At 38.8% G+C, this 27232-nt stretch overlaps 2 protein-coding genes across 2 annotated transcripts; one reads left to right on the top strand and one right to left on the bottom strand.

The window, feature by feature from the left end:
- Positions 1 to 254: 254 nt before the first annotated feature.
- On the top strand, positions 255 to 9542 carry LOC310934829 (solute carrier family 22 member 2-like; the record flags this gene model as incomplete). The annotated part of the gene is made up of 12 exons (XM_083898627.1): positions 255 to 623; positions 2398 to 2445; positions 2537 to 2640; positions 2734 to 2888; positions 4040 to 4208; positions 5482 to 5596; positions 5698 to 5798; positions 6410 to 6624; positions 7227 to 7335; positions 7444 to 7556; positions 8940 to 9039; positions 9458 to 9542. 12 exons carry the CDS (start codon positions 255 to 257, stop codon positions 9540 to 9542), a joined length of 1683 nt encoding a protein of 560 aa, XP_083754753.1.
- A 1002-nt stretch (positions 9543 to 10544) lies between these two features.
- Positions 10545 to 25782, bottom strand: plg (plasminogen; the record flags this gene model as incomplete). Its single annotated transcript, XM_083898626.1, has 19 exons — positions 10545 to 10706; positions 10802 to 10947; positions 11987 to 12093; positions 12188 to 12328; positions 12433 to 12507; positions 13832 to 13946; positions 15434 to 15527; positions 16315 to 16463; positions 16532 to 16713; positions 17644 to 17803; positions 18832 to 18956; positions 19093 to 19255; positions 20911 to 21029; positions 21760 to 21880; positions 22925 to 23064; positions 23144 to 23258; positions 24406 to 24512; positions 24621 to 24756; positions 25734 to 25782. The coding sequence occupies 19 exons, from the start codon at positions 25780 to 25782 to the stop codon at positions 10545 to 10547; spliced, it is 2406 nt and encodes an 801-aa protein (XP_083754752.1).
- Positions 25783 to 27232: the final 1450 nt, after the last annotated feature.

The raw sequence follows: 27232 nt of genomic DNA, 5'->3' as shown, positions 1-27232 counted from the left end.
CATTGATGGGTTGCATAATTGTGCTCTTCCCTCTCTCGCTCTAACTTCCCCTGCAGCTTTAACTCTTTTTGTTTTTTTGTGTGTGTGTGTGTGCGTAGATCTCAGATCAAAGATCATCCTCGTTAGCGAGGCTCGTACGAGCCCAGAGTCTTTGTGAGATCACTCCTGCAGAGCGCCGGACGTTTCTCCTGCAGCAGAGCTTTGAAGCGTCTTATAAGTTTTCCAGGGTCCGGATCTCCGCCGCCGCCGCAGAGATGACCTCCTTCGACGACCTCCTGGACGAGGCCGGTGCGTTCGGCCGCTGCCAGAAGAGAATCTTCGCCCTGCTGTGTCTGCTGTCGCTGCCGTTCTCCGGCGTCTACGTGGGCATCGTCTTCCAGGGCTTCACCCCGGATCACTGGTGCCGGGACCCGGCGTTGGCGGAGAGGGCGGCGGCGTGCGGCTGGAGCGCGGAGGACGCTCGGCGGCTGGCGGTTCCTCCGGCGAACGGCTCTGCGGAGCCGGAGCAGCAGCAGCAGAGCAGCAGCTGTGAGCGGTATGAGGTCGACTGGAACAGCACGACGTCGACCTGCGACTCGCTCGTACAACTGAACCTCAGCGGAGTCTCAGTGTCCAAGTGCAAGGTCAGAGATTCATGTTTGTTTGTTTTTGTCCTTTTTTTAAACAGAGGAATTCAGTGGAAAACTTTCAGATGTTTCGCCAAAAGTAGCAAAGGAAACTTTTTCAAAAGTCAAAATACACATTAGGAAGTTACAATTAGGAGTTTGTAATTCATAATGATGAGATATTAAGTCATAATTATGAGTTTATTAAGTCATAATTATGAGATATTGAGTCATAATTATGAGATATTAAGTCATAATTATGAGATATTAAGTCATAATTATGAGATATTAAGTCATAATTATGAGATATTAAGTCATGATTATGGGTTTATAAATCATAATAATGACATTAAGTTATTATTATGAGTTTATTAAGTCATAATTATGTGATATTAAGTCATAATTATGAGATATTAAGTCATAATTATGAGATATTAAGTCATAATTATGAGATATTAAGTCATAATTATGGGTTAGTAAGTCATAATGATGAGTTTATTATGTCATAATGATGATATATGAAGTTATAATGAGTTTATTAAGTCATAATTATGAGATATTAAGTCATAATTATGAGTTTATTAAGTCATAATTAATTGATAGTAAGTCATACCAAGTCATACTTATGACATAAAGTTATTATTATGAGTTTATTAAGCCATAATTATTCGTTAATTAAGTCATAATTATGAGATATTAAGTTATTATGAGTTTATTTAGTCATGATTATGAGTTTATTAAGCCATAATTGGTTGATAGTAAGTCATAATTATGAGATATTAAGTTATTATTATGAGTTAAAGGTGCATTATGTAATAAATCTACAGCAACTGGCCATAAAATCCTCCTAATATGTCACAGAGACTCAGGAATAATGTTCATATAACAAACTGAACTCACCAACAACAACAGTACAGACAAAATATTTGCATTAAAAAAAACATTTTGCAGACTGCAAATCACGTTTGGGCATGTGGCGCCACCTACCGCCGTCTACCAATTGTTGCAGTCAGTAGAGTCTCAGCTGCCTGGCAACCACGGGTTGCCAGTTACGCCAGAAAACGAAACGTAAAAGACCTCAGTGTTTTGAATTTGAGTGTAGTAACCGTTTTTGGCCACATTCTTACATATGGCGCCTTTAATTAAGTCATAATTATGACATGTTAAGTTATTTTGCGTTTATTAAGTCATAATTATGAGATATTAAGTCATTATAATGATATAATATGTCATGGTTACATATTTACCTTCTCTTTGATTAAAACTGTTTAAAAAGTTTTTATTACTCGTCTTTTTCTATAAACGGAGCTAAAACCTGAAATCCTTGATTAACCTGTGACTGCAGTGGAAACAGAGGAAAGAGTCTGAACTGGATTCTGATTCTTTGATATTTCATCTTAGCTTTAAAAAAATAATCTACGAACATCTTTCTTCCTTTTTTTGTGCATTTCTTTTCCTGCGACCCTGAAGTTTTACAAAAGCTCTTTCTTCAAACTCAACAAAAACTTCAATTAAAGGAACAAAAAAAAAACCCACACATTTCTTTCCTGTGATAAAAAAAACGTGGAAGTTTCTCGTCCTTGCGAGCAGAGCAGCGCTCACGGGCAGGGGTGCACGCAGAGATTGAAGGGGTCACGGGCGGAGAATCAAAGACGGGCACCGGCGCTTTCGGTTTTAAACGAAGGTTAATTTTTGACTCCGGAGGAAAAAAAAAACCTTCCAAGTTCAGACGTCTTTTGACTTCAGAGATTCTTCTCTTTTAAAAAAGCGCCGCTTTGTCCTCGTCTCTCAGGACTCTTGGGAGTATCAGTACGACGGCAGGAAGTCCTTCGTCACCGAGGTAAGACCACAAATCTGTCTCTTGTTATAACCGTTCGTCTTCGCAAACATGATGACAAGATGTTTGAACCTCTGTCCTCTTGGTTTTCCAGTTTGACCTGGTGTGTGAGAAGAGCTGGTTGGTGGACTTGTACCAGTCCGTGCTCAACGTGGGCTTCCTCGTCGGCAGCTTCGCCTTCGGCTACTTGGCGGACAGGTGAGGACGGACGGACGGACGGACACTGTCGGACCATCTCGTCGATCACCTCCACAAACAAACGTGTCTTTGTGTTTTTGTGTGTGTGTGCAGGTTTGGCAGGAAGTTGACTTTCCTCATGTCCAACATCCTGAACGCCATCTCCGGCCTGGGCCTCGCCTTGGCTCCGAACTACGTCACCGTCCTGGTGTTCAGGGCCATCTTCGGCTTTGGGGTGAAAGGAGGCTGGATGACCAACTACGTGCTGTGTAATTATCACGTTTATCTCAGATGTAATTCTCCTGTTTATCCAGCAGGTTGCACTGTAAATGTCAAGTGAAGATCTTTTATAAAATACACAGTGATTTGACTGGACGTTTTTGGCACTTAAGGTGCTGAGAGTGAGTAAATGACACTACATGAAAAATATTCAAGCAAAAATAATTAAATGTTGTTGGTAATTAGTGACGTTAGCAGGCTGCGTAAGTTAATCTTATTATCATATAGGTTATGGGAAATGTACCCTCTAGTACGTCTAGTATTGCTAACAATTGTTACCGCAAGGTACAACTGGTATTGCTAACAATTGCTACTCCCAAAGTACAACTGGTATTGCTAACAATTGCTACCCCAAGATATGACTGGTATTGCTTACAATTGCTACTCCCAAAGTACAACTGGTATTGCTAACAATTGCTACCCCAAGATACGACTGGTATTGCTTACAATTGCTACTCCCAAAGTACAACTGGTATTGCTAACAATTGCTACCCCAAGATACGACTGGTATTGCTAACAATTGCTACTCCCAAAGTACAACTGGTATTGCTAACAATTGCTACCCCAAGATATGACTGGTATTGCTTACAATTGCTACTCCCAAAGTACAACTGGTATTGCTAACAATTGCTACCCCAAGATACGACTGGTATTGCTTACAATTGCTACTCCCAAAGTACAACTGGTATTGCTAGCAATTGCTGCCCCAAGATACGATTGGTATTGCTAACAATTGCTACCGCAAGGTACAACTGGTATTGCTAGCAATTGCTACCCCAAGATATGACTGGTATTGCTAACAATTGCTACTCCCAAAGTACAACTGGTATTGCTAACAATTGTTACCTCAAGGTACAACTGGTATTGCTAACAATTGCTACCCCAAGATACGACTGGTATTGCTAACAATGTCCAACACAAAGTATATTTAAGTGTGGTGTGACATCACTTCCTGCGCCGACTTCCAACTTCTAAAACGCAGCATTAATCCTGTAAGCAGGGCCAAAGCCACGACATGCTACAAGTTCCGTTCTTCTCGCGGCACATTTTCAGCTCTAGAGTTGTTGTGTTAACTTTGTTCAACTCCGCACTGGTGAAAAAACCACTGGGCTGAAACACCTGGTCTTTGGTTGTTGGTCAGTGACAGAGATCGTGGGAGTGGAGCACAGGAGAACTGTGGGCATTCTCTTCCAGATGTTCTTCAGCGTCGGCCTCCTCATCCTCCCTCCTCTCGCCTACTTCATCACCGACTGGCGTTGGTTCCAGGTCGCCATCGCCGCTCCGAGCGTCTTCTTCCTGGCCTACTACTGGTCAGAGACTTTACACTCTTGTTTATAGGGTTGGAAAGGATTTTTCACAAGTCGGTAGATCGGTAGGTAGGTAGATGGGTAGATAGGTAAGTAGGTAAGTAGGTAAGTAGGTAGGTAGATAGATAGATAGATAGATAGATAGATAGATAGATAGATAGATAGATAGATAGATAGATAGATGGGTAGATAGGTAGATAGGTAAGTAGGTATATGGATAGATAGGTAGGTAGATAGGCAGATAGATAGATGATAGGTAGATAGATCGGTGGGTAGGTAGGTTGGTAGATAGATAGATTGGTCGATAGGTAGGTAGGTAGATAGGTAGGTAGGTAGGGAAGTAAGTAGGTAAATAGATAGGTAGATAAGTCGGTAAATAGATAGGTAGATAAGTAGATGGGGTTGCTCATGGGTTGTGTTTTCCACAAGTCGGTAGTTGGTAGGTAGATAGATAGGTAGGTAGATAGGTAGATAGGTAGGTATGTAGATAGATAGATAGATAGATAGATAGATAGATAGATAGATAGATAGATAGATAGGTAGATGGGTAGATGGGTAGGTAGATGGGTAGGTAGATAGGTAAGTAGGTAGGTAAGTAGGTAGATAGATAGATAGATAGATAGATAGATAGATAGATAGATAGATAGATAGATAGATAGATAGATAGATAGATAGATAGATAGATAGATAGATAGATAGATAGATGGGTATATGGATAGATAGGTAGGTAGATAGGTAGATAGGCAGCTAGATAGATGATAGGTAGATAGATCGGTGGGTAGGTAGGTTGGTAGATAGATAGATTGGTCGATAGGTAGGTAGGTAGGTAGGTAGGTAGGTAGGTAGGTAGGTAGGTAGGTAGGTAGGTAGGTAGATAGATAGGGAAGTAAGTAGGTAAATAGATAGGTAGATAAGTCGGTAAATAGATAGGTAGATAAGTAGATGGGGTTGCTCATGGGTTGTGTTTTCCACAAGTCGGTAGTTGGTAGGTAGATAGGTAGGTAGGTAGGTAGATAGATAGGTAGGTAGGTAGGTAGGTAGGTAGGTAGGTAGGTAGGTAGGTAGGTAGGTAGATAGGTAGGTAGGTAGGTAGGTAGGTAGGTAGGTAGGTAGGTAGGTAGGTAGATAGGTAAGTAGGTAGGTAGATAGGTAGGTATGTAGGTATGTAGATAGATAGATAGATAGATAGATAGATAGATAGATAGATAGATAGATAGATAGATAGATAGATAGATAGATAGATGGGGTTGCTCATGGGTTGTGTTGGTTCTCTCAGGTTCATCCCAGAGTCTCCACGTTGGCTCCTCTCCCAGAACAATTCCGCCAAAGCCGAGGAGATCGTCAGAGCCATGGCTGAGGAGAACAAGAAGAAATTCACCAGCAGCTTTGACGTAAATGGAGTCCACAGCTTTAGTCCGTATCTTATCCGGGGATCTGACGTCACGTCACTTCCTGGTTTTCCTGACACATAATACGTGATTTCTTCTTTCAGAATCTGGCGCGCGATGAAGGCGACTCGCCCTCTGCTTCACTGCTGGATCTGATCAGGACGCCGAAGATGAGGAAGCACACTTTAATTCTCATGTTCAACTGGTGAGACCTTTTTTTTTTAGACATTTATCATTTGGTTACATTTGGTACAACTGGTATTGCTAGCAATTGCTACTCCCAAAGTACAACTGGTATTGCTAGCAATTGCTACCCCAAGGTACAACTGGTATTGCTAGCAATTGCTACCCCAAGGTACAACTGGTATTGCTAGCAATTGCTACCCCGAGGTACAACTGGTATTGCTAACAATTATTACCTCAAGGTACAACTGGTATTGCTAGCAATTGCTACCCCAAGGTACAACTGCTATTGCTAACAATGGCTACCCTCTAGTACATCTAGCATTGCTAACAATTGCTACTCCCAAAGTACAACTGGTATTGCTAACAATTGATACTCCCATAGTACAACTGCTATTGCTAGCAATTGCTATCCCAAGATACGACTGGTATTGCTAACAATGTCTAACACAAAGTATATTTAAGTGTGGTGTGACATCACTTCCTGCTCCGACTTGTAAACCCTTGTAAGCGACAAAAACACAAGCTCCTCCTAAAGTGTTTTTCTACGATGTTTGTACGACTCTGTGAAATAAAAGCGCTCATATGTCGCGGGACTCAAACGCAGACGTTGATGATCGTGGTTGGCTGCAGGTTCACCAGCGCTGTGGTTTACCAGGGCCTCATCATGCGCGTGGGCATCGCGGGCGGAAACGTCTACATCGACTTCCTGCTCCAGGCCCTGGTGGAGTTTCCCGCCGCCTTCCTCATCCTCTTCACCATCGAGCGGATCGGCCGACGTCTTCCCTTCGCCGCCGCTAACATGGTCGCCGGGGCCTGCTGCCTCATCGCCGCCTTCATCCCCGACAGTGAGAAGTGTCTTCATCTGATTGATTTTCCGGGTGTAGAACATTTCCAGCGACATTGATTCCAAAAAAGTATTGGGCTACAGCCCCCCCTGGTGGGCTGCTAAGGCGCTGCAGGTTGGGCTGTGAAAGAGGTTAAAAAGTTGCTTTCACGTGGAATATATAGATAATTATAGATACAAAAAAAATCGTTTGCGTCCTTTTATACGTACTTTAGGTGAAGGTATTGCTTCATGGAGGCTGCCATGTTTCTACGGAAGCCCAAAAAGGACAAAACTCAGACAAAACTATTTTGCATTTTTTTAAGTTAAATTTAAAGAAGAGCAACATCGTAGTTTCTACCATAGTTGTTGGGGAATGGGAGGAGTGAACCGAGGAGATGTCCATCTGTTGCAGTTCTGCACCGTCACCACTAGAGGTCACTAATTCTTACAGAAAAATTTCAAAAATGTCGAATTTTTTTTAAAGTGCCACGATATTCTTAAATTCGAGAATGACCGACTTACGACAACGAATTATGAATTCACGTGTCAGATAATTACTTATTTTTTTAAAAACGGTTATATTTTTTGCTGTTTCTGTAAACTTTCCAAACCCGTCCTCAGGTCTGTTCTGGTTGAAGACGGCCGTGGGATGCGTCGGGCGTCTGGGAATGACCATGGCCTTCGAGATGGTGGTGTTCGTCAACACCGAGCTCTACCCGACGTTTATCAGGTGAGGCCAAATCAGCCGCTAGCTAGTTAGCCAGCTAATGTCTACTATTAACCTTCGTTAATAGGTGATTCGTTAATCATGAATTTGTGTGTGTGTGTGTGTGTGCAGGAACCTGGGCGTGTCCGTTTGTTCCACCATGTGCGACATCGGAGGAATCGTCTCTCCGTTCCTTCTCTACAGACTCTCTGCCGTGTGGCTGGAGCTGCCGCTCATCGTCTTTGGTACATTTTTTAAAATGTTATTATTTAAATTTTAACAAACTGAATTCAGTGATATTTGTTTGTAATTCGATACTTTTCCCCCTTAAAGAATAAATAAGCCCTGACCTTAACCTTTTGCCAAATTTCACCCCAAAATTCAGCAAAAAAAATCTGTCTTAACAAAATTAATTTCCTCAGCAAAAGTTATGAGGAATATTTTCTCCCAAAATATAACCCCCCCCCCCCAAAAAATTTTTTTCATATAAATCAATGAGATCAATTTACCATAACATCAAAAATGTCTCTTTTTTCTGAATTGATGAAAAAACAAAATTTTGCTCCTTTCCTGAATTAAAACAATTCAGAATCTGGTCGTCCCAATTTTTGTTTTTCTGAATTGATCAAAAATCCAAATGCTGCTGTTTTTCTGAAGTAAACCTATTCTGATTTTTTAAATTATTATTATTTTACCCTAAATAGATGAACGTAGCTGTTTTTGTATAAAAAATTTTTTTTTTGAAAAAATTTGGTCGTCCCAATTTTTGTTTTTCCGAATTGATCAAAAATCCAAATTTTGCTGTTTTTCTGAAGTAAAACTATTCAGAATTTTTTTATTATTATTATTTTACCCTAAATATATAAATGTAGCTGTTTTTGTATTAAAACATTTTTTTTGAAAGAATTTGGTCGTCCTAATTTCTGTTTTTCTGAATTGATCAAAAATCCAAATTTTGCTGTTTTTCTGAATTAAAACAATTCAGAATTTTTTTATTATTATTATTTTACCCTAAATATATAAATGTAGCTGTTTTAGTTTTAAAACATTTTTTTTTTTTTAAATTTGGTCGTCCCAATTTTTGTTTTTCCGAATTGATCAAAAATCCGAATTCTGCCGTTTTTCGGAAGTAAAACTATTTGTTTTTGTTTTTTGGCCCTAAATAAATTTGGCTCTGTTTTTATTTTAACATGAATGTTGTAGTTGAATCTTTGAGTTAATGAAATCTAACAATAATCTAATAATCTAATAATCTAATAATCTAATAAAACTAAACACGTTAACTTCCAGTACATCGAGGTCTCGGGAAGCAAATGAAAACATCTCAGGTCTTGATATATTGATGATATTGTATAATAATTATAATAAATTTGATCAATTCATAGCTGAATATTAAAAAAAAAAAGTTTCCATATTTTTAAAAGTCACTTTTTTGTTGTATTTATTGCAATTATTATCAGTATTATTTCACAGTAGCTTTACCGTTTACAGTAATTACGATATTTTTTGTTTGTTTGTTAGTTTTGCAGCAACATAAACGCTTTCGGTTAAGTTTAATTCACATTTTTTAACGTCTCCACGTGTTGATTTTAAATCGTGTCGTTTTGCCGTGTGTTTTTCGCTCACAGGCATCGTGGCGTTCGTCGCCGGAGGTTTGGTTTTGCTGCTTCCTGAAACGCGAGGAGTTCCTCTTCCCGACACCATCGACGACGTCGAGTTTCCTCAGCGGTGAGATGATTATAAGACGAAAAAAGACGATCTGTTTAGTCTGTAATGTTTAGATTTTCCTCGATTTTCCTGCATCGCGGGCGTTCAAGTAACTAAATTAAGTGAATAAATATGTTATTTAAATACTTTTAATGGTCACAAAATGACACAAAACCTCATTATTATAAAAAAAATTCAATGTTTTTATTCATAACTTAATTATACTAATAATAATAAATTGAGCTTGTTAGTTATAGATGATGAATTATGTAATATTTAAACTGTTTTCATATTTAATCTCATTTTATTAACTGTATTTTTGTTTAAATTGATATATTTGCAGTTTTGTTAATAGCACGATATAAATTGTACTATTTGTTATGATTATTTTTTATGTTTTTTTTGTCACTTTAATGGAGTATTTTTATTTTGTTTGCAGGAAAAAGGAGAAAACCGCCAACCGACAAGAGAAGGAACCTTTAAAATCAGAGCTGACGAACGACAAGGAAAATGCAAGTGTCTGAGTGTGTGTGTGTGTGTGTGTTCTTGTACTTGCGGCATACTGAGGACCAGTGAGGGTTTTTAACCAACAAAGTGAGGTCATTTTTACGGAGTGAGGACATTAAATTTTTTTTGGCGGGTCCTCACTTTGTTTTCATTGAAATCACTTCCTTAGGTTGCTATAACATGCTATACTCGATTTGTAAAAAAATAAAAAAAATTCTAATTTTGGACGACATAGTATAGTATGACGTTTTTGTCATATTTTGGGTGAATTTTTTTTGTCAAATTTTGGACCAAAACATTTTTGTCAAAGATTTTTTCACATTTTGGACCAAAAATGTTGGACCAGAAGTTTTGGACCAAACATTTTGGGTCAAATGTTTTTTAAGATGTTGGTCGACATAGTATAGTATGACGGTTTTTTTTAAAATTTTGGGTCAAATTTTTTTTTTCAAATTTTGAACAACATAGTATAGTATGAGTTTTTTGTCAAATTGTGGACCAAACATTTTTTGTCAAAGATTTTTTCACATTTTGGACGACATAGTATAGTATGATGGTTTTGTCAAATTTTGGACCAAAAATCTTTGGTCAAATTTTTTTTTTTAATTTTCTTCCAGCCCTTTCTGCTCTGGGGCTCCACCTGCAGACATTTTATGGTACTGCAACCAATAGTTCTTTGTAGATGTCGTTCATGAAGTAGATATTTGTAATTGTGTTGATTTATAAAGTGGAAATGCTGGTCCTCAGTATGCAGCAAGTACAAGAATGTGTGTGTGTGTGTGTGTGTGTGAGTATTTAGGTCAATTATGTTTATTCTAAAACACAATGATTTCTGCGAATGAGTAGATTTTTTTTTCCCCAGAGATTTCTATAAATCACCCCTGTCCTCATTTCCTTTGTGTCCAGTTTTATTGACAGAAAAAAACACCAAACTCTTCACGACCCTAAAAGCACGACGGCGCGCGGTCGAGCGTCGTTCGTCACATTCAAAGAAAAAACGGATAACAAATTGGAATTCTTCAGTTGGCAGCGATGGTTTGATCGATCCAGTCGATAAACTTGGAGACGCGGGCGTAGACGCCGGGCTTCATGGGGTTCGCGCAGCCGAGGCCCCACGACGTCACGCCCTGCAGCACATATCTGTTCTGGGCAAAGCAAACCAGAGGACCGCCACTGTCGCCCTGGAGGAGGAGGAGGAAGATGAATAATAATAATAAGATGCATTCAAAACCACAGATTTATTCACACAAATGGTTTAGAAAGGTTATCTTGTTACCTGACAGCTGTCGGTGCCTCCGTCGATGTTTCCCGCACACATCTCGTGTTCTTTGACGCGGCCGTACAGATACGACGGGCGGTTGCAGATTTTGTTCTCGATCACCGGGAAACCGGTTTCCTTCAGGACGCCGTCGCCTCCGGTTCCTGCATCACAAAAAAAATTATTTCAATAATTAAAAAAAAAAAAAAAAAAAAAAGATAACTAATCCAAACGGTCCTCACTATTCACATGTAAAAGCGCGGTCCCCACAAGGATACCAGCATAAGAAGACACACCTCGAGTTTTACCCCATCCAGTAACATAACACTCTGTTCCACTGGGAAAAATATATATATTTTTTTTGTTTTACCTGAGTACTTATCCAGAAGGTTCTCACTATACACATGCAAAAGCGTGGTCCCCACAAGGATACCAGCACAAGAACACACACCTCGAGTTTCAGCCCATCCAGTAATGTAACACTCTGTTCCACAAGAATTTTTTTTTTTTCAGTTTTACATGAGGGCTAAACCAGAAGGTCCTCACTATTCACATCTGAAAGTGTGGTCCCCACAAGGACACCAGCACAAGAACACACACTTGTGCCTTGAGTTTCACTCCGTCCAGTAACGTAACATTCTGTTCCACAGGGATTTTTTTTTTTCAGTTTTACATGAGGACTAATCCAGAAAGTCCGTAAAAGTGTGGTCCTCACAAGGACACCGGCACAAGAACACACACCTCGAGTTTCACCCCATTCAGCAACGTGACACTCGGTTCCACTGGGAAAAATATATATTTTTTTTCACTTTTACATGAGGATTAATCCAGAAGGTCCTCACTATTCACATGTAAAAGCACGGTCCCCACAAGAACACCGGCACAAGAACACACACCTCGAGTTTCACCCCATCCAGTAACATAACACTCTGTTCCACTTTGGAAAAATATATATATTTTTTCAATTTTACATGAGGACTAATCCAGAAGGTCCTCACTAGTCACATGTAAAAGTGTGGTCCCCACAAGTATACCGGCACAAGAACACACACCTCAAGTTTTCACCCCATCCAGTAACGTAAGACTCTGTTACACTGGGATTTTTTTTTTAGTTTTACATGAGGACTAATCCAGAAGGTCCTCACTATTCACATGTAAAAACGCGGTCCCCAGAAGGACACCAGCACAAGAACACACGTGTACCTTGAGTTTCACCCCATCCAGTAACGTAACACTCTGTTCCACTGGGAACGACAAAGTTCTTCTGTGGCAGACAAGCAGGCTGGACTTTGTCGTTGATCAGCGCAGGACTGAAAACACACACAGATAGAGATAATTAATAATAATCATAATAAATCAATAATAATCAGCAGTGTTTTTTCCGATCAAACGTCGTCTTCTCACCTCTCCAGTTTGAGCATAGCGATGTCGCCTCGGTTCGGTCCCAGCACCATTTTGCTCAGTCGTCTCTCCTGCTTTGACCGTTCGCTGGCTAATTCTGTGTGAATGCCCAGGAGAATCTTGTAATCCGAAGGCCGCGGAGACCTACGTCACGTTTGGAAAAGAGACGACAAACGCACAACGGTTACACAACAACACGATGGTGGGGTTTAGTCGGCGCTGAGATGGTAGCAGTGGTTTGACCTGACCTCTCCAGGCAGTGAGCAGCAGTCAGAACCCACTGAGGGTGGATCAGAGCTCCTCCACAGAAATGGGTTCCTGAGCTAAAAGAAAGAAAGAAAGAAACAAACAAACAAACATGTTTACATGTATCTGAGCTCGACGGACGCTAAAGCAGAGCTAATACAACTGTTGTGTTGTCAGGTGAAACATTTTAAAGGTAAAGAAATAAAAATACACATATGGCTAGATAGATGGCTAGTTAGCCAGCTAGTATAGATAGCTAGCTAGACGGCTAGTTAGCCAGCTAGTGTAAATAGCTAGCTAGATGGCTAGTTACCAGATAGATCGCTAGTTAGCCAGCTAATGTACACAGACAGATAGATAGATAGATAGATAGATAGATAGATAGATAGATAGATAGATAGATAGATAGATAGATAGATAGATAGATAGATAGATAGATAGATAGATAGATAGATAGATGGCTAGTTACCAGATAGATCGCTAGTTAGCCAGCTAATGTACACAGATAGATAGATAGATAGATAGATAGATAGATAGATAGATAGATAGATAGATAGATAGATAGATAGATAGATAGATAGATGGCTAGTTACCAGATAGATAGCTATTTAGCCAGCTAATGTACACAGATAGATAGATCGAAAGATAGATAGATAGATAGATAGATAGATAGATAGATAGATAGATAGATAGATAGATAGATAGATAGATAGATAGATAGATAGATAGATAGATAGCTAGATAGATAGAATGTCTAGCTCAATTAGTGTAAGCTTGCTAGCTGAAGATAGATAGCTTATTTTGTGAAAGCTAGTAATTTATCTAGCAATAGCAAGGAAGAAAGAAACAAAGAAATAGAATATTCATTACTGTATATTTACCTTTAAAGAAAGCTGTATTTAAAAAATACACTTTGACCACTTTGTATTTGTGAGTTTAAGTGTTTTTTTTTAACCTGAATGAACCTGTTGAACAAAAACGTCGTCGCGCTGTCGCTGGATTGTCATTGTATCTGCACTAAAGTGGTCTTTTCACCGTGTTGTGGTGAGAACGACGCATGTTAACCGTTCATAATGAAAGGGTCGACTGTGCTCTCGTCCACTTTGTATGAAAAATATATATCACTTCTGATGCTTTATAATCTGAACACAAAACATCCATTACCAAGATACGGGTTATTCCCTCATCAGGTCACAGAGGTAAACAACCATTTCAATGGAAGATAAAAAAAAAAAAAAAAAACAAGGTCTTTGTTAAAACGTGAGGATATTTTCAGATTCACACTTGAGGGTTTTGAAAATATCAGAAGATGCATGTGTTTTTCTGAATTCTCCTAAAAAATGTAAAACTTTGACCTTTAAATCACAGTTTACAGAGGTGCTTTCGTACAGGTGGACTCACATGGTGCGGAGGCTAATCTGCCACGGCCACGAGTGAGGTTTGGACACGCAGCCTCCGACGATACGACCGAAACAGCGCTTCGGTTTGGTCACCGGCGTCCCGCATTGCAGTCCAGCTGCGGAGAAACAAAGTGAGCAGACTGTAAAGACAAACTACAAATGTCCTTTTCTAGCCATGCTACGCACAAAGCTACAGCTAAAACGCGTTGTTGACGTACCACCATTTTCCGACTTTGGCCAACATAATTTAGTATGACGTTTTGGTTAAATTTTGGACCAAATTTTTTTTTTTTTAATTTTCCGATTTTGGTCGACATAATTTAGTATGACGTTTTGGTCAAATTTTGGACCAAATTTTTTTTTCCAAAAAATTTTCACATTTTGGACAAAAAAAATGTTTTTCTTTAAATTTTCCGATTTTGAACAGCATAGTATAGTATGACGTTTTGGTCAAATTTTGGACCAAATTTTTTTTTTTTTTAATTTTCCGATTTTGGCCGACATAATTTAGTATGACGTTTTGGTCAAATTTTGGACCAAATTTTTTTTTTTTTTTAATTTTCCGACTTTGGCCAACATAATTTAGTATGACGTTTTGGTCAAATTTTGGACCAATTTTTTTTTTCAAAAAAATGGTCACATTTTGGCCAAAAACATTTTTTTTCTTAAAATTTTTCGATTTTGGACGACATAGCATAGTATGACGTTTTGATCACATTTTGGACAAATTTTTTTTTTTTTTTTAATTTTCCGATTTTGGTCGACATAATTTAGTATGACGTTTTGGTCAAATAACTGTAAAGACAAACTACAAATGTCCTTTTCTAGCCATGCTACGCACAAAGCTACAGCTAAAGCGCGTTGTTGACGTACCACCATTTTCCGACTTTGGCCAACATAATTTAGTATGACGTTTTGGTCAAATTTTGGACCAATTTTTTTTTTTTTTTAATTTTCTGATTTTGGTCGACATAATTTAGTATGACGTTTTGGTCAAATTTTTGACCAAATTCTTTTTTTTTTTTAATTTTCCGACTTTGGCCGACATAATTTAGTATGACGTTTTGGTCAAATTTTGGACCAAATTTTTTTTCCAAAAAATGTTCACATTTTGGACAAAAAAAAATGTTTTCTTTAAATTTTCCGATTTTGAACAGCATAGTATAGTATGACGTTTTGGTCAAATTTTGGACCAAATTTTTTTTTTTTTTAATTTTCCGATTTTGGCCGACATAATTTAGTATGACGTTTTGGTCAAATTTTGGACCAAATTTTTTTTTTTTTTTAATTTTCCGACTTTGGCCAACATAATTTAGTATGACGTTTTGGTCAAATTTTGGACCAATTTTTTTTTTCAAAAAAATGGTCACATTTTGGCCAAAAACATTTTTTTTCTTAAAATTTTTCGATTTTGGACGACATAGCATAGTATGACGTTTTGATCACATTTTGGACAAAACATTTTTTTTTTTTTAATTTTCCGATTTTGGTCGACATAATTTAGTATGACGTTTTGGTCAAATAACTGTAAAGACAAACTACAAATGTCCTTTTCTAGCCATGCTACGCACAAAGCTACAGCTAAAGCGCGTTGTTGACGTACCACAGTCGGAGATCTGACAGTAATCCCACTTCTTGTTCCTGTCCGTGGTGTAGCACCAGGGTCCGTTCACGTCGCCGTCGGGGTTTCTGCAGCTCTGACGGACGAAAAATGACAAAAGTACTGCACTTAAGTACTTAAAGCTAAACTGCAGAGGAATCCTCAAAGTCAAATAGTCAAATATAGTCAATGGGTGAATTCCAATTCCTCGCTTAACCCTCAATCTCAAAAATGTGCGCTCCCTCTAGTGCAAGTGCTGTCCCGATTCTCAGAAAAATTATGTTTAAGGGCCGAGTTTAAGGGCTGCATCGCCCTCAATATTGAGATTTTCAGAGGGCTACCCAGAATGCATTGCGTGTTTTGACACAACAAAGATGTCGCCGAAAGCAGCGAAACGAGTACGCTACGAATGAAGTGTTTTCTTTGTTAATAGAGATATAAAAAAATGATGAAAACCATCGTATTATCTTAGTTTAGGCCCATATTATGGATTACTGTGTCATTGTTGCGTAACAATAATTTTTTTATTTTACGATCTTTTGTCAATAGTCGGCCGGTGCGGACAAGCGATGGTTTGCTATCGTTGTATGAGTATCATCTTATAACTAACTGACAACCTTATAACTTGACTGACAAACGGATCGTAATAAATAATCCTCACGTAAATGTGTTCTTCTTCTTCTTCTTTTTTGGAGTTGACAGACTGGACGCAGCTTTGGCGTTATTCTGCCCCCTACAGTCTGAAGACGTATCTGCATTTAATTGGGTGTCCCATTTCTAAGTGACAAAATAACCCTCAACACTCGGTTTTGAGGGCCAGTTAAGATTAAGGGTTTGAGCTCGAGGGTTAAGATAGGAATTGGAATTGGCCCAAAATCACTTACATTCCCCTCCAGGCCCTTTGTGGGGTGGCTCTGTGGGGTGAAGCTTGAGTGTGGATGAGGACTCTGAGAACTCCAGGCCTGGCAGGTCACACCCGAAATGGTGATGGAGGTCGGGCCACGGTACGTATCTCCGTTGCCGACCTTGCAGTCTGTCAAATAAAGACAAAATATTGTTGGATTGACTGAAGTGATCTCTTGTTTTTAAATGTCGGTTCACCTTTTGCAGCCGGCGCCTGGGAGACGGGTGACGGGCCTTGCGGTATGGAAGGATTCGTCGGTTTGATCCCGGTGGAACATTTCCCCAGGTTGCAGTACTCCCAGCGGACAGAGGGGTCAGTGGTGTAGCACCAGGGGGCCTTGTCGTTGTCGGGGTTCCTGCACAGATTCCTTTTGAGGTCGCTGGTGAGAGAGGAAATGGCGGAACGTCAGCACAGCCGGTACAAAGAACATTCACGTTTTAGTCGCAGAGACGAGCTAAGATATATGGTCTTATGTTACCACCAGGGGGCAGGATATGCACCTGGCTTTGAATGTTACTGTCACTTGGTCACATTTTGTACAAAAACAATTTTTTTCTATCAATTTTCCGATTTTGGATGACATAGTATAGTATGACGTTTTGGTCACATTTTGGACAAAAAATATATATATTTCTTAATTTTCAGATTTTGACCGACATAATTTAGTATGACGTTTTGGTCAAATTTTGGACCAAATTTTTTTTTCAAAAAATGTTCACATTTTGGACAAAAACTTTTTTTTTCTTTAAATTTTCCGATTTTGAACAACATAGTATAGTATGACGTTTTGGTCAAATTTTGGACCAAATTTTTTTTTTTTTTTAATTTTCCGACTTTGGCCGACATAATTTAGTATGAAGTTTTGGTCAAATTTTGGACCAAATTTTTTTTTCCCAAAAATGTTCACATTTTGGATAAAAAAAAAAATTTTTCTTTAAATTTTCCGATTTTGAATAACATAGTATAGTATGACGTTTTGGTCAAATTTTGGACCAAATTTTTTTTTTTTTTTAATTTTCCGATTTTGGCCGACATAATTTAGTATGACGTTTTGGTCAAATTTTGGACCAATTTTTTTTTTTTTTTTTAATTTTCCGACTTTGGCCATTTTTTTTTCAAAAAAATGGTCACATTTTGGCCAAAAACATTTTTTTTCTTAAAATTTTTCGATTTTGGACGACATAGCATAGTATGACGTTTTGATCACACTTTGGACAAAAAATATATATTTTTTTTAATTTTCAGTGTAGTACGACATTGAGGTCGACGACATAGTATAGTATGACGTTTTGTTCAAATGGATGCTTACCTATTAGGGTAGCTCTTTGGAGTCTTTGTGTGTTTGTGAGGAGTCTGTAAAGCCCACATCTGACATTTCTTCCCACTGATGGTCTCTGATGTGATGCCACGGTAACTCGATCCGTTGTCCTTGTAACAGTCGTCCTCCTCGGGGGGAACCACTGGGTCACCTGCAAGAGAGAAGGACACCGTTTTGCTGGTTCTTTGACGAAAGGGCAGAATTATTATTTTTGTCAATGTCTTGACTATGTTTTCTATTCATTTCGCAACTCTTTTGATGAATAAAAGTCTGACTTTTAATGGAAAACACAAAGAAATTGTATAGGTGAGCTCAAACTTTTGAACGGTATGTCCACAGGGGTCCGATAAATAGATAGATTCACATAGGAATCCCGATTCTAATCATCCATGATTCTGAATCGATTCATAAACTTTAAAAAAATCGATTAAAAAAAAAAAAGATATATATTTTTTTAAATGGTGCCATATGTAAGAATGTGGCCAAAGACGGTTACTACGTTCACATTCAAAATACCGAGGTCTTTTAGGTTTCGTTTTCTTACGTAACTGGTTCAACCCGTGGTTGCTCGGCAGCTGAGACTCTACTGACTGCAATAATTGGTAGATGGTGGTAGGTGGCGCCACCTGACGCCAAAACATGATTTTAAAACATAAACATGATTTGCAGTCTGCAAAATATTTGTTTTTAATGCAAATATTTTGTCTGTACTGTTGTTGTTGGTGAGTTCAGTTTGTTATATGAACATTATTCCTGAGTCTCTGTGACATATTAGGAGGATTTAGATTTATTACATAATGCACCTTTAACTTATTTTATTTTATAAGTGATTTTTTTGTACAGTAAGTAAGTTTTTATTTGTTTTGAATGAATAAATGTTAACTTTTGTCTTAAGTTTGCCTTTGTGTGATCACATTATCACATTATCTCATACAAACTGTATTGTTTTGATGCCATAATTTGCCTTAACACACTATGCATTGTATCAATTTTCGAGATATTCGAGAATGGTTTATATATATGTAAATATTATTATTATTATTATATATATAAATATACAGTCTTTAGAAGGTCTGGAACAGCAGCAAATGTAAGTGCAGCCAGAGTTGCGTATATATATATAGAAGGTGGACAGGTTTGACCCCGGTCTGCAAGTGTTCATGTTCATTTATTGCACACCTGGTCTGGTGTCGTCCCCACAGCTTGGCACCGTGCAGTACTCCCAGCGAGTGTCGGGGTCGGTGGTGTAACACCAGGGCATCCTCTCGTTGTCGGGGTTACGACAGTTGTTGTTCTCCAGGCCTCTGACAAACAAACGAAGAAGACAAACGGAGATTGGAGCCAAAGTTTGAACCGTTTTTGCCGGTTCACTCCTGACGCTGCTGTTGTTGTTGTTGTTGTTGTTTGTTGTTTGTTGTTTGTTGTTTGTTGTTCTCTTACTTGCAGGGGTAGTTGTCCGGGGTGCGGTTGTGTTTCTGAGGCTCCTGAGACGACCAGCTCTGGCAGGTTTTGCCGGACTCCGTGACGGCGACCGTGCCGCGGTACGAGCTGCCTTCACCTGACGCACAAGTCACCTCTGGGTCAATGGTGGGAGGCTCGGATGCTGAGGACGGATGATGAAGATGTTAAACTGGAGCTACGTTTTTCCCCTCTGGTGATTCTGAATCTCATTCAATCTTAAATTTGTGTTTGTGTCTTTGGGGCCAATTCCAATTCTCATTTTAACCCTTAATCTTAACTGGCCCTCAAAACCAAGTGTTGAGGGTTATTTTGTCACTTAGAAATGGGACACCCCTTAAATGCAGATACGTCTTCAGACTGTAGGGGGCAGAATAACGCGGAAAGCTGCGTCCAGTCTGTCGACTCCAAAAAAGAAGAAGAAGAAGAAGAACACATTTACGTCAAATGTTACGCAACAATGACGTCAGTAATCCATAATATGGGCCTAAACTAAGATAATACGACGGTTTCTTCATTTGTAGCGTACTCGCTTTCGGCGCCATCTTTGTTGTGTCAAAACACGCAATGCATTCTGGGTAGCCCTCGCTCCCAAGGGTGGTCTCGGAAAAATCTAAATATTGAGGGCGATACAGCCCTTAAACTCGCCCCTCAACTTAATTTTTCTGAGAATCGGGACAGCACTTGGACTAGAGGGAGCGCTAATTTTTGAGATTGAGGGTTAAGCGAGGAATTGGAATTCACCCAAAGTCTTTAAAATGAAATGTGTCATTTCTTCTTTATTTTTTTGTCAGTTGCTGGTTGAATGATCCTGTCGCGGGAGGGAGTTGCATATCATTGCATCAAGGCGTTTCAGCAGGTATGTAAGTGTTAACACACCCATTTAAGGTATTTAGGGATTCAAAACATTCATTATCTACCGCTTTATCCTCCACCTGAGGGTCGCGGTGGATAGGGCGATAGTTCGCCAGTCCATCGCAGGGCCAAATATAGAGACAAACGACCATTCATTCACACTCTCACACCTACGGTCAATTTAGAGCATTGGTTCTCAAAGTGCGGCCCGGGGCCCAATGGCGGCCCGCAGAAACATTTCTGGCGGCCCCGCAGGAAATTACAGTTGATGGTTATAATCCAGGAGCTACTAAGCTTGTTAAATGTTTATTGGACATTACTGGATACAGACCAATAAGTGTAAACAACAATACTGGGTATTTACCTGGTTTCTATATGGTGAATTTTAGTGTGTTATTGGGTTATAAGCTGGTAATAAGCAGGTAGCTACAGCCTCCAAATACTAGCTATTTACCCAGTAAATATATGGTTACAGAAATGTGTTACTTGGTATTAACCTGTAATTAGAAGGTAAGAACAATGGCCAAAATAATGGGTTATTACCCAGTAAATTAACACTTATATTACTTAACGCTAAACTGTAGAACTGCAATCTGGTCATTAAAATGATAACAAATGGGATTTCTTTCTGTTTTTTTTTCCGTTTTTTTCCTTTGGCGGCCCTCAGGCCAATGTTGTAGTTCCTAAATTGACCCTCAGGTATCAAAACTTTGAGAACCCCTGCTTTAGAGCAACCATTTCACTCCATCGTTGTTCCAACCGCGGCATCGAACCCAGGTTTCAGCAAGAGCGCAAACCACCGTGCCAACCGCGTGGCCCCCGGAATCAAAACATTCACAACAGAATTCCAGTATATTCTGTTGCCGCTTCCCCGGATCACACAAATATACGAAACGTACTTACTCTGCAGTAGCACGTGATCATATTGAAACGGTCGGAACTTACTGCAGCGCGGAATGGAGCAAAAGTCCCATCGTTTGGACGGACTGGTGGTGAAGCACCAGGGCCGGGGGTCTCCATCGGGGTTTCTGCAGTAGTTATCCTCAAGGAACTTTTCTGGGAGACTAGAGGAAGCAACGTATGAACTCAGGCAGCTTTAGATCAGCGTCCTTAAAGGGATAGTTTGGAATTTTGGACATTGGAGACCTATTTTCCAACTCAACGCCGTGTGATGGAGACGTCTGGAGACGTTTTCCGAGAAATTTCATTCAGGTCTTCTAGTTTGCCGAGTTCGGTGATGCTATGGCTAGCGCAAGTCAATGGTACGAGCTAGCATGGCATTAGAAGGCAAATCAATTGTAACGGCAGACTATCGATGTACATATCTGTGTTTATAGAATGTTTGAAATAAAACCAACCTTGCAATTTGAAGGATTTATGTCTAAACAGCAGCAGCAGCGCGTCATACTTCCTGTTAGGCTACGGCAGCGGCGGACTGATTCCGCTGCTGCTGAGAAAGTAGTCCCTCAAAAATTCATGCGATGCAAGGTTAGTTTTGTTTCAAATATTATTCTATCAACACAGATATGTACATCGATAGTCAAGTGTTTTAATTGATTTGCCTCGGGTGCACTGTGGAGTCGGTATGAGTGTTTCTAATGCCATGCTAACGTGTACCATCGACTTGCGCTAGCCATAGCACCAGCCAACTCGGCAACTAGAAGAACTGAATGAAATTTCTTGAAAACGTCTCCATCACACCGTTGGACCGTTGGAAAATACGTCTTATGTCCGAATTTCCAAACTATCCCCTTTAACGCGTTAATCTTTATCGACCGATCGTAATTGTCTTACGCGCTGGGGATGTAGCCGTGGTTGTTGGGCGTCTGCGAGTCCCATCGTTGGCAGGTGTAGCCGTTTTCAGTGGTGGATGTTTTCCCTCTGTAGTTTTCACCACTGCAGTGAATGCAATCCTCTGTAAAAGAAACACACACAGACATTAGAGCGTCATCTGCATATACGGAAATAATCACTATCACAAAATGATAGACAGACCAAGATTTAACATCGTTTGATAAGGTTTTAGCGTTATGATGTTTGCGGTGCCTCCTACAGAGCTCCTACTACAGCAGGGGTTCTCAAAGTTTTGATGCCTGAGGGCCAATTTAGGAACCAAACATTGGACTGAGGTTGCCAAAGAAAAAAAAAAGAAGAAAAAAAACCAGAAAGAAATCCCATTTGTAATAACTATGTCATCCAAAATGTGACAATTTTTTAGAAAAAAAATGTCAACGCCAAAATTTGACAAAAACGTTGTACTATACTGTCGTCCAAAATGTGAAAATTTTTTAGAAAAAAATGTTTTGGTCCAAAATTTGACAAAAACGTCATACTATACTATGTTGTCCAAAATGTGAACATTTTGTTGAAAAAAAATTTTGGTCCAAAATTTGACAAAAACCTTGTACTATACTATGTCGTTAAAATGTGACAATTTTTTTGAAAAAAAAATTTGGGTCCAAAATTGTACTTTTTTCCCAAAAAAAATTTGGTCCAAAATTTGACAAAAATGTCATACTATACTATGTCGTCCCAAATGTGAATTTTTTTTTCCAAAAATTTTTTTGGTCCAAAATTTGACAAAAATTTACTATATTATGTCGCCCCTAATTTGACAAATTTTTTCAAAAAATTTTTTTCGGTCCAAAACTTGACAAAAACGTCATACTATACTGTGTCACTGTGTAAATACAGTTCTACAGTTTACACTTATTGGTCTGTATCCAGTAATGTCCAATAAACATTTAACAAGCTTAGCAGCTCCTGGATTAAAACTATCAACTGTAATTCATTGCGGGGCCGCCAGAAATGTTTCTGCGGGCCGCCATTGGCTCGCGGGCCGCACTTTGAGAGCCAGTGTACTACAGCTAGCACGGCTTCAGGTTGCTACTTAAAACCTTTGTTTAAATATGAACCTTAGCATGAGCCGTTTTGTCGTATCGTTGTGAAAATGACTCACCGGCACAGCTGGGCACGTTGCAGTGCTCCCAGCGGGTGCTGCTCTCAGTGGTGTAGCACCAGGGGCCGCCGCCATCGCCATCGGGGTTCCTGCAGAAGTTAGAGTCCAGGTCTGCTTTGGGATGAGTCAGCGGTGTGAAACTGCAAAACACGGCGAGAAACATGACATTTAAAACTCTATTTTCAGGACGTAAAATAAGGTTCACGTGAGATTACGTACTTTGGCTTGTGGGGATATTTTGCGTCCCATCGCTGGCATTTGGTTCCCGATTTTGTTTTGGACTTTGTTCCTCTGTAATCTGTTCCTAGTCCTTTTACACACTCCAGGAGGTAATCTAGATTAGGCCAAAAAACACAACTCAATCAATCAATCTCACTCGTGAACAGAACCCAGAGATTAGGTCGTTTTTACACACAGTCTCCTCTAGACGATTGGGGATTTCCGAGTTTGCGTTCACACTTTCGCACCTAAGTGAAATGTATTCCCCTCCTCGCCTGAGGGGGCGCTGCATCAAGTATTACTGAAGGAGAAGGCGAGACAAACAATGAGCGAGAAGAGAACCGAGACCTACGTTTTTATAGGCGGACCCAAGTTAAGTCAAGTTAAGCTAACACATTAGGGTTCGGTTGAATGCAGAGACGCAGCTTGTGAACAGGCAGGGCAGGCAACTGCTTGGGGCCCCCGAGCCGATAGGGGGCCCCCCCGACACTCGGAGCCTGAGGGCTGTTTTTTACTGAAATGTGCAATGAGCAGCCGCCTCCCCGTCCCCCTTTAACAACAATGGGGCGATTTGCAATGACATCTCAGTAGGAAACCCCCCCCTAAAGGGGCCCCACCTCACTTTAACCTGTGTGAAGTTATCGGTTTTTTTCAGTTATTTACAGTATTTTATTGTTCTATATATTTATATTGTTTTATAATGTGGGTTATTTACAGTTTAATGTATTTTTTTACTAAGTTTTTATATTTCCACATACTTGATTTATTAAAATTAAAATACTTTAATTACAAGGTTTTTCCATGTTATTTCATTCATTTTGAAACATTTTTTTTTTTTTTGAAGTCATACATTTTTCGTTGGTGTCAGATTATTTATAACATAACTGGTTGGAAGGAAGGGCCCCCTGGGAATTGTTGCCCAGGGCCCCTACAGACTCTAGAATCGCCTCTGGCTGGATTAGGCAATTGGAGGTGCCAATTCATGGTATTTTTTGGGGGGGGGGAATGACATTAAACTCATCAGCCTAGCCCACTGTAAAAATGAGGTTACAACATAATCTGTCGATTCAAGATTGATCTGACGATTCCCCTGAGAGGATCATTGATCCGATGCCACTGTTGTTGTGAAGTCTGTGCGACAGTTGTGTTTGATTTGTTGGTCCCTGTTTGCAGACACAGTCCAAACAACCAGCGCTAAACATTAACCACAGAGCCATGAAAAAGAAAACGTATCGCAATGAAAAAGGCCAAAAAGGACTTGCCTTGTTTTTCGTATAAAGCTGCACTCGTTCTCCGCAGAATGATCTCTGTTTTTGAGTTATCCGACACCGTCCAGCACTCTTGATCCTTTTCGATGTACCAGAAAGACCTGCGGGGAAAGTAAGTTCATACAGGTCCGGGAGTCGGTTTGGTTTGCGCGGTAAAAACGGTTAAAACCGCGACGCCGTCGGGCGTTTGCATTGCGTCGTGGACTCACTTGCACGTGAAACTCGTTTCTGAGTCGCATCTGTCGGCGCATTCGCTGGCGTTGTTCACCGCGTGCTGTCGCCTGTTCAGCGACAGGATCCACGCCCCTTCTGTTTTGGCAAAGCCGCTCAATTCGGCACAACTCACTGGAATCAAAGAGGGAAAAGATGTACTGGTTAAAATAGGGGTACGATTGTAATGATGTATATTAACGTGTATTTACATTTCGTTTTATTATTGTAGCTTTAAGTCATATATGCAAAACCCTATGGGATCTATGATTGACCCCTGGGGAACACCGTCACTGTAATATTCAGATTAAAATGTAAAATGCTACATAATTCTTGTAAGAAGTATTATTGTTAGTATTAGTAATTTAGCTTCATATAATCGACTGTGATTATTTAACCCTTAAATTTGACAAAAAAAAATGACTTTAAGTAATTACTGTAAGAAGGAAATTATAGAAAATAATAAGTCCTGCAATTAAATATAGCATTCTGTGATATTTTATTAAATTTAATTAAGTTAAGTTAAGTTAAGTTAAATAAAATAAAATAAAATAAAATAAAATAAAATAAAATAAAATAAAATAAAATAAAATAAAATTAATTAAATCAAATTAAATTAAATCTAGTTTTTACTTCCATCAATGAGAGTAAAAGCAACTTTAAAATATATATTTTTTAAAGTGCATTCTGATTTGTTCCATCCTGAATGATTTATTTAATTTAAATATATATTTTATGGTACTTAAACCATATATATATAACGTATACATATACTTATATAATTACACATCTATTGATACCCATCATTTCGAAATAAATTATAGAAAATAATAAGTCCTGCAATTAAATACAGCATTCCATGATATTAAATTAAATTAAATTAAATTAAATTAAATTAAATTAAATTAAATTAAATTAAATTCAATCTAGTTTTTACTTCCATCAATGAGAGTAAAAGCAACTTTTTTAAGCGCATTCAGATTTGTTCCGTCCTGAATTATTTATTTATTTTAATGGTACTTATACCATATATATATATATATATATATATAACTTATACATATACTATATATATAATTACACATCTATTCATACCCATCATTACTTCTTACCAGTGTAGATCAGGGCTCCCAGGAAAAAGGCTGTTTTCCACAGTTCCATGTTGAGACCCCTACTCCAGCAGCTCATAGTCGACTGAATCACTGCGTTCACTCACGATCTATTATTGCGAACTTTGGGTGCATCGAGAAGACAAACAGCAGCAGCTGAGACATTAGTCAATCATTGGCTGGACAAGGACGCAGAAGACCAACAGGTCAAAATCCTTCTTTCTGGGACACAAAGTGTTACTTTGAAACACGATGTGGTTGATATTGAACAAAACATCTTTCTTTCTTTCGCTAGCTAGCTAATTAGCTTACACAAAATGAGCTATCTATCTATCTTTAGCTAGCTAGCTTACATTCTTTTGTCCACTTTTGAATCACCTACCCACCACCTAGCTACATTTTTTTACTAGCGTTTGGTCATTGTTACAGAAGATGCATTAACGCAATACTAGCAATTTGTTCAAAGACGTAGTTCAGAGATTGTTATCGTTGTTTGTAATCTAATAATCTCGACATTGAACAGAACATTTTTCTTTCCTTCGCTAGCTAGCTAATTAGCTTACACAAAATGAGCTATCTAGCTTTCATTATTTTCGCTAGCAAACATTTTTTTCCCACTTTTTAATAACCTACCCTACTTACATTTTTTACTAGCATTTGGTCATTGTTACAGGAGAGGCATTAACGCAATATTAGCAATTTGTTCAAAGACGTAGTTCAGAGATTGTTATCGTTATTTGTAATCTAATAATCTCGACATTGAACAGAACATTTTTCTTTCCTTCGCTAGCTAATTAGCTTACATGAAATGAGCTATCTATCTATCTTTAGCTAGCTAGCTTACATTATTTTTGCTAGCAAACACATTTTTTCCCCAATTTGTAATTACCTACCCACCACCTAGCTACATTTTTTGGTCATTGTTACAGAAGACGAATTAACGCAATATTAGCAATCAGGTTAAAGACGTAGCTCAGAGATTGTTATCGTTATTTGTAATCCAATAATCAAGATATTGAACAAAACATTTTTCTTTCTTTCGCTAGCTAGCTAATTAGCTTACACAAAATGAGCTATCTATCTTTAGCTAGCTAGCTTACATTATTTTTGCTAGCAAACACATTTTTTCCCCACTTTTTAATAACATACCCTACTTACATTTTTTACTAGCATTTGGTCATTGTTACAGAAGAGGCATTAAAGCAATATTAGCAATTTGTTCAAAGACGTAGTTCAGAGATTGTTATTGTTATTTGTAATCTAATAATCTAGATATTAAACAAAACATTTTTCTTTCTTTCGCTAGCTAGCTAATTAGCTTACACGAAATTAGCTATCTATCTATCTTTAGCTAGCTAGCTTTCATAATTTTTGCTAGCAAAAACATTTTCTCCCCACTTTTTAATTACCTACCCACCACCTAGCTACATTTTTTGGTCATTGTTACAAAAGAGGAATTAACGCAATATTTGCAATCAGGTTAAAGGCGTAGTTCAGAGATT

The sequence above is a fragment of the Microchirus variegatus genome (genome assembly GCF_963457635.1).
Source record: "Microchirus variegatus genome assembly, chromosome: 12".
Lineage (NCBI taxonomy): Eukaryota > Metazoa > Chordata > Actinopteri > Pleuronectiformes > Soleidae > Microchirus > Microchirus variegatus.
This window is presented reverse-complemented; position numbering and strand designations above follow the sequence as displayed.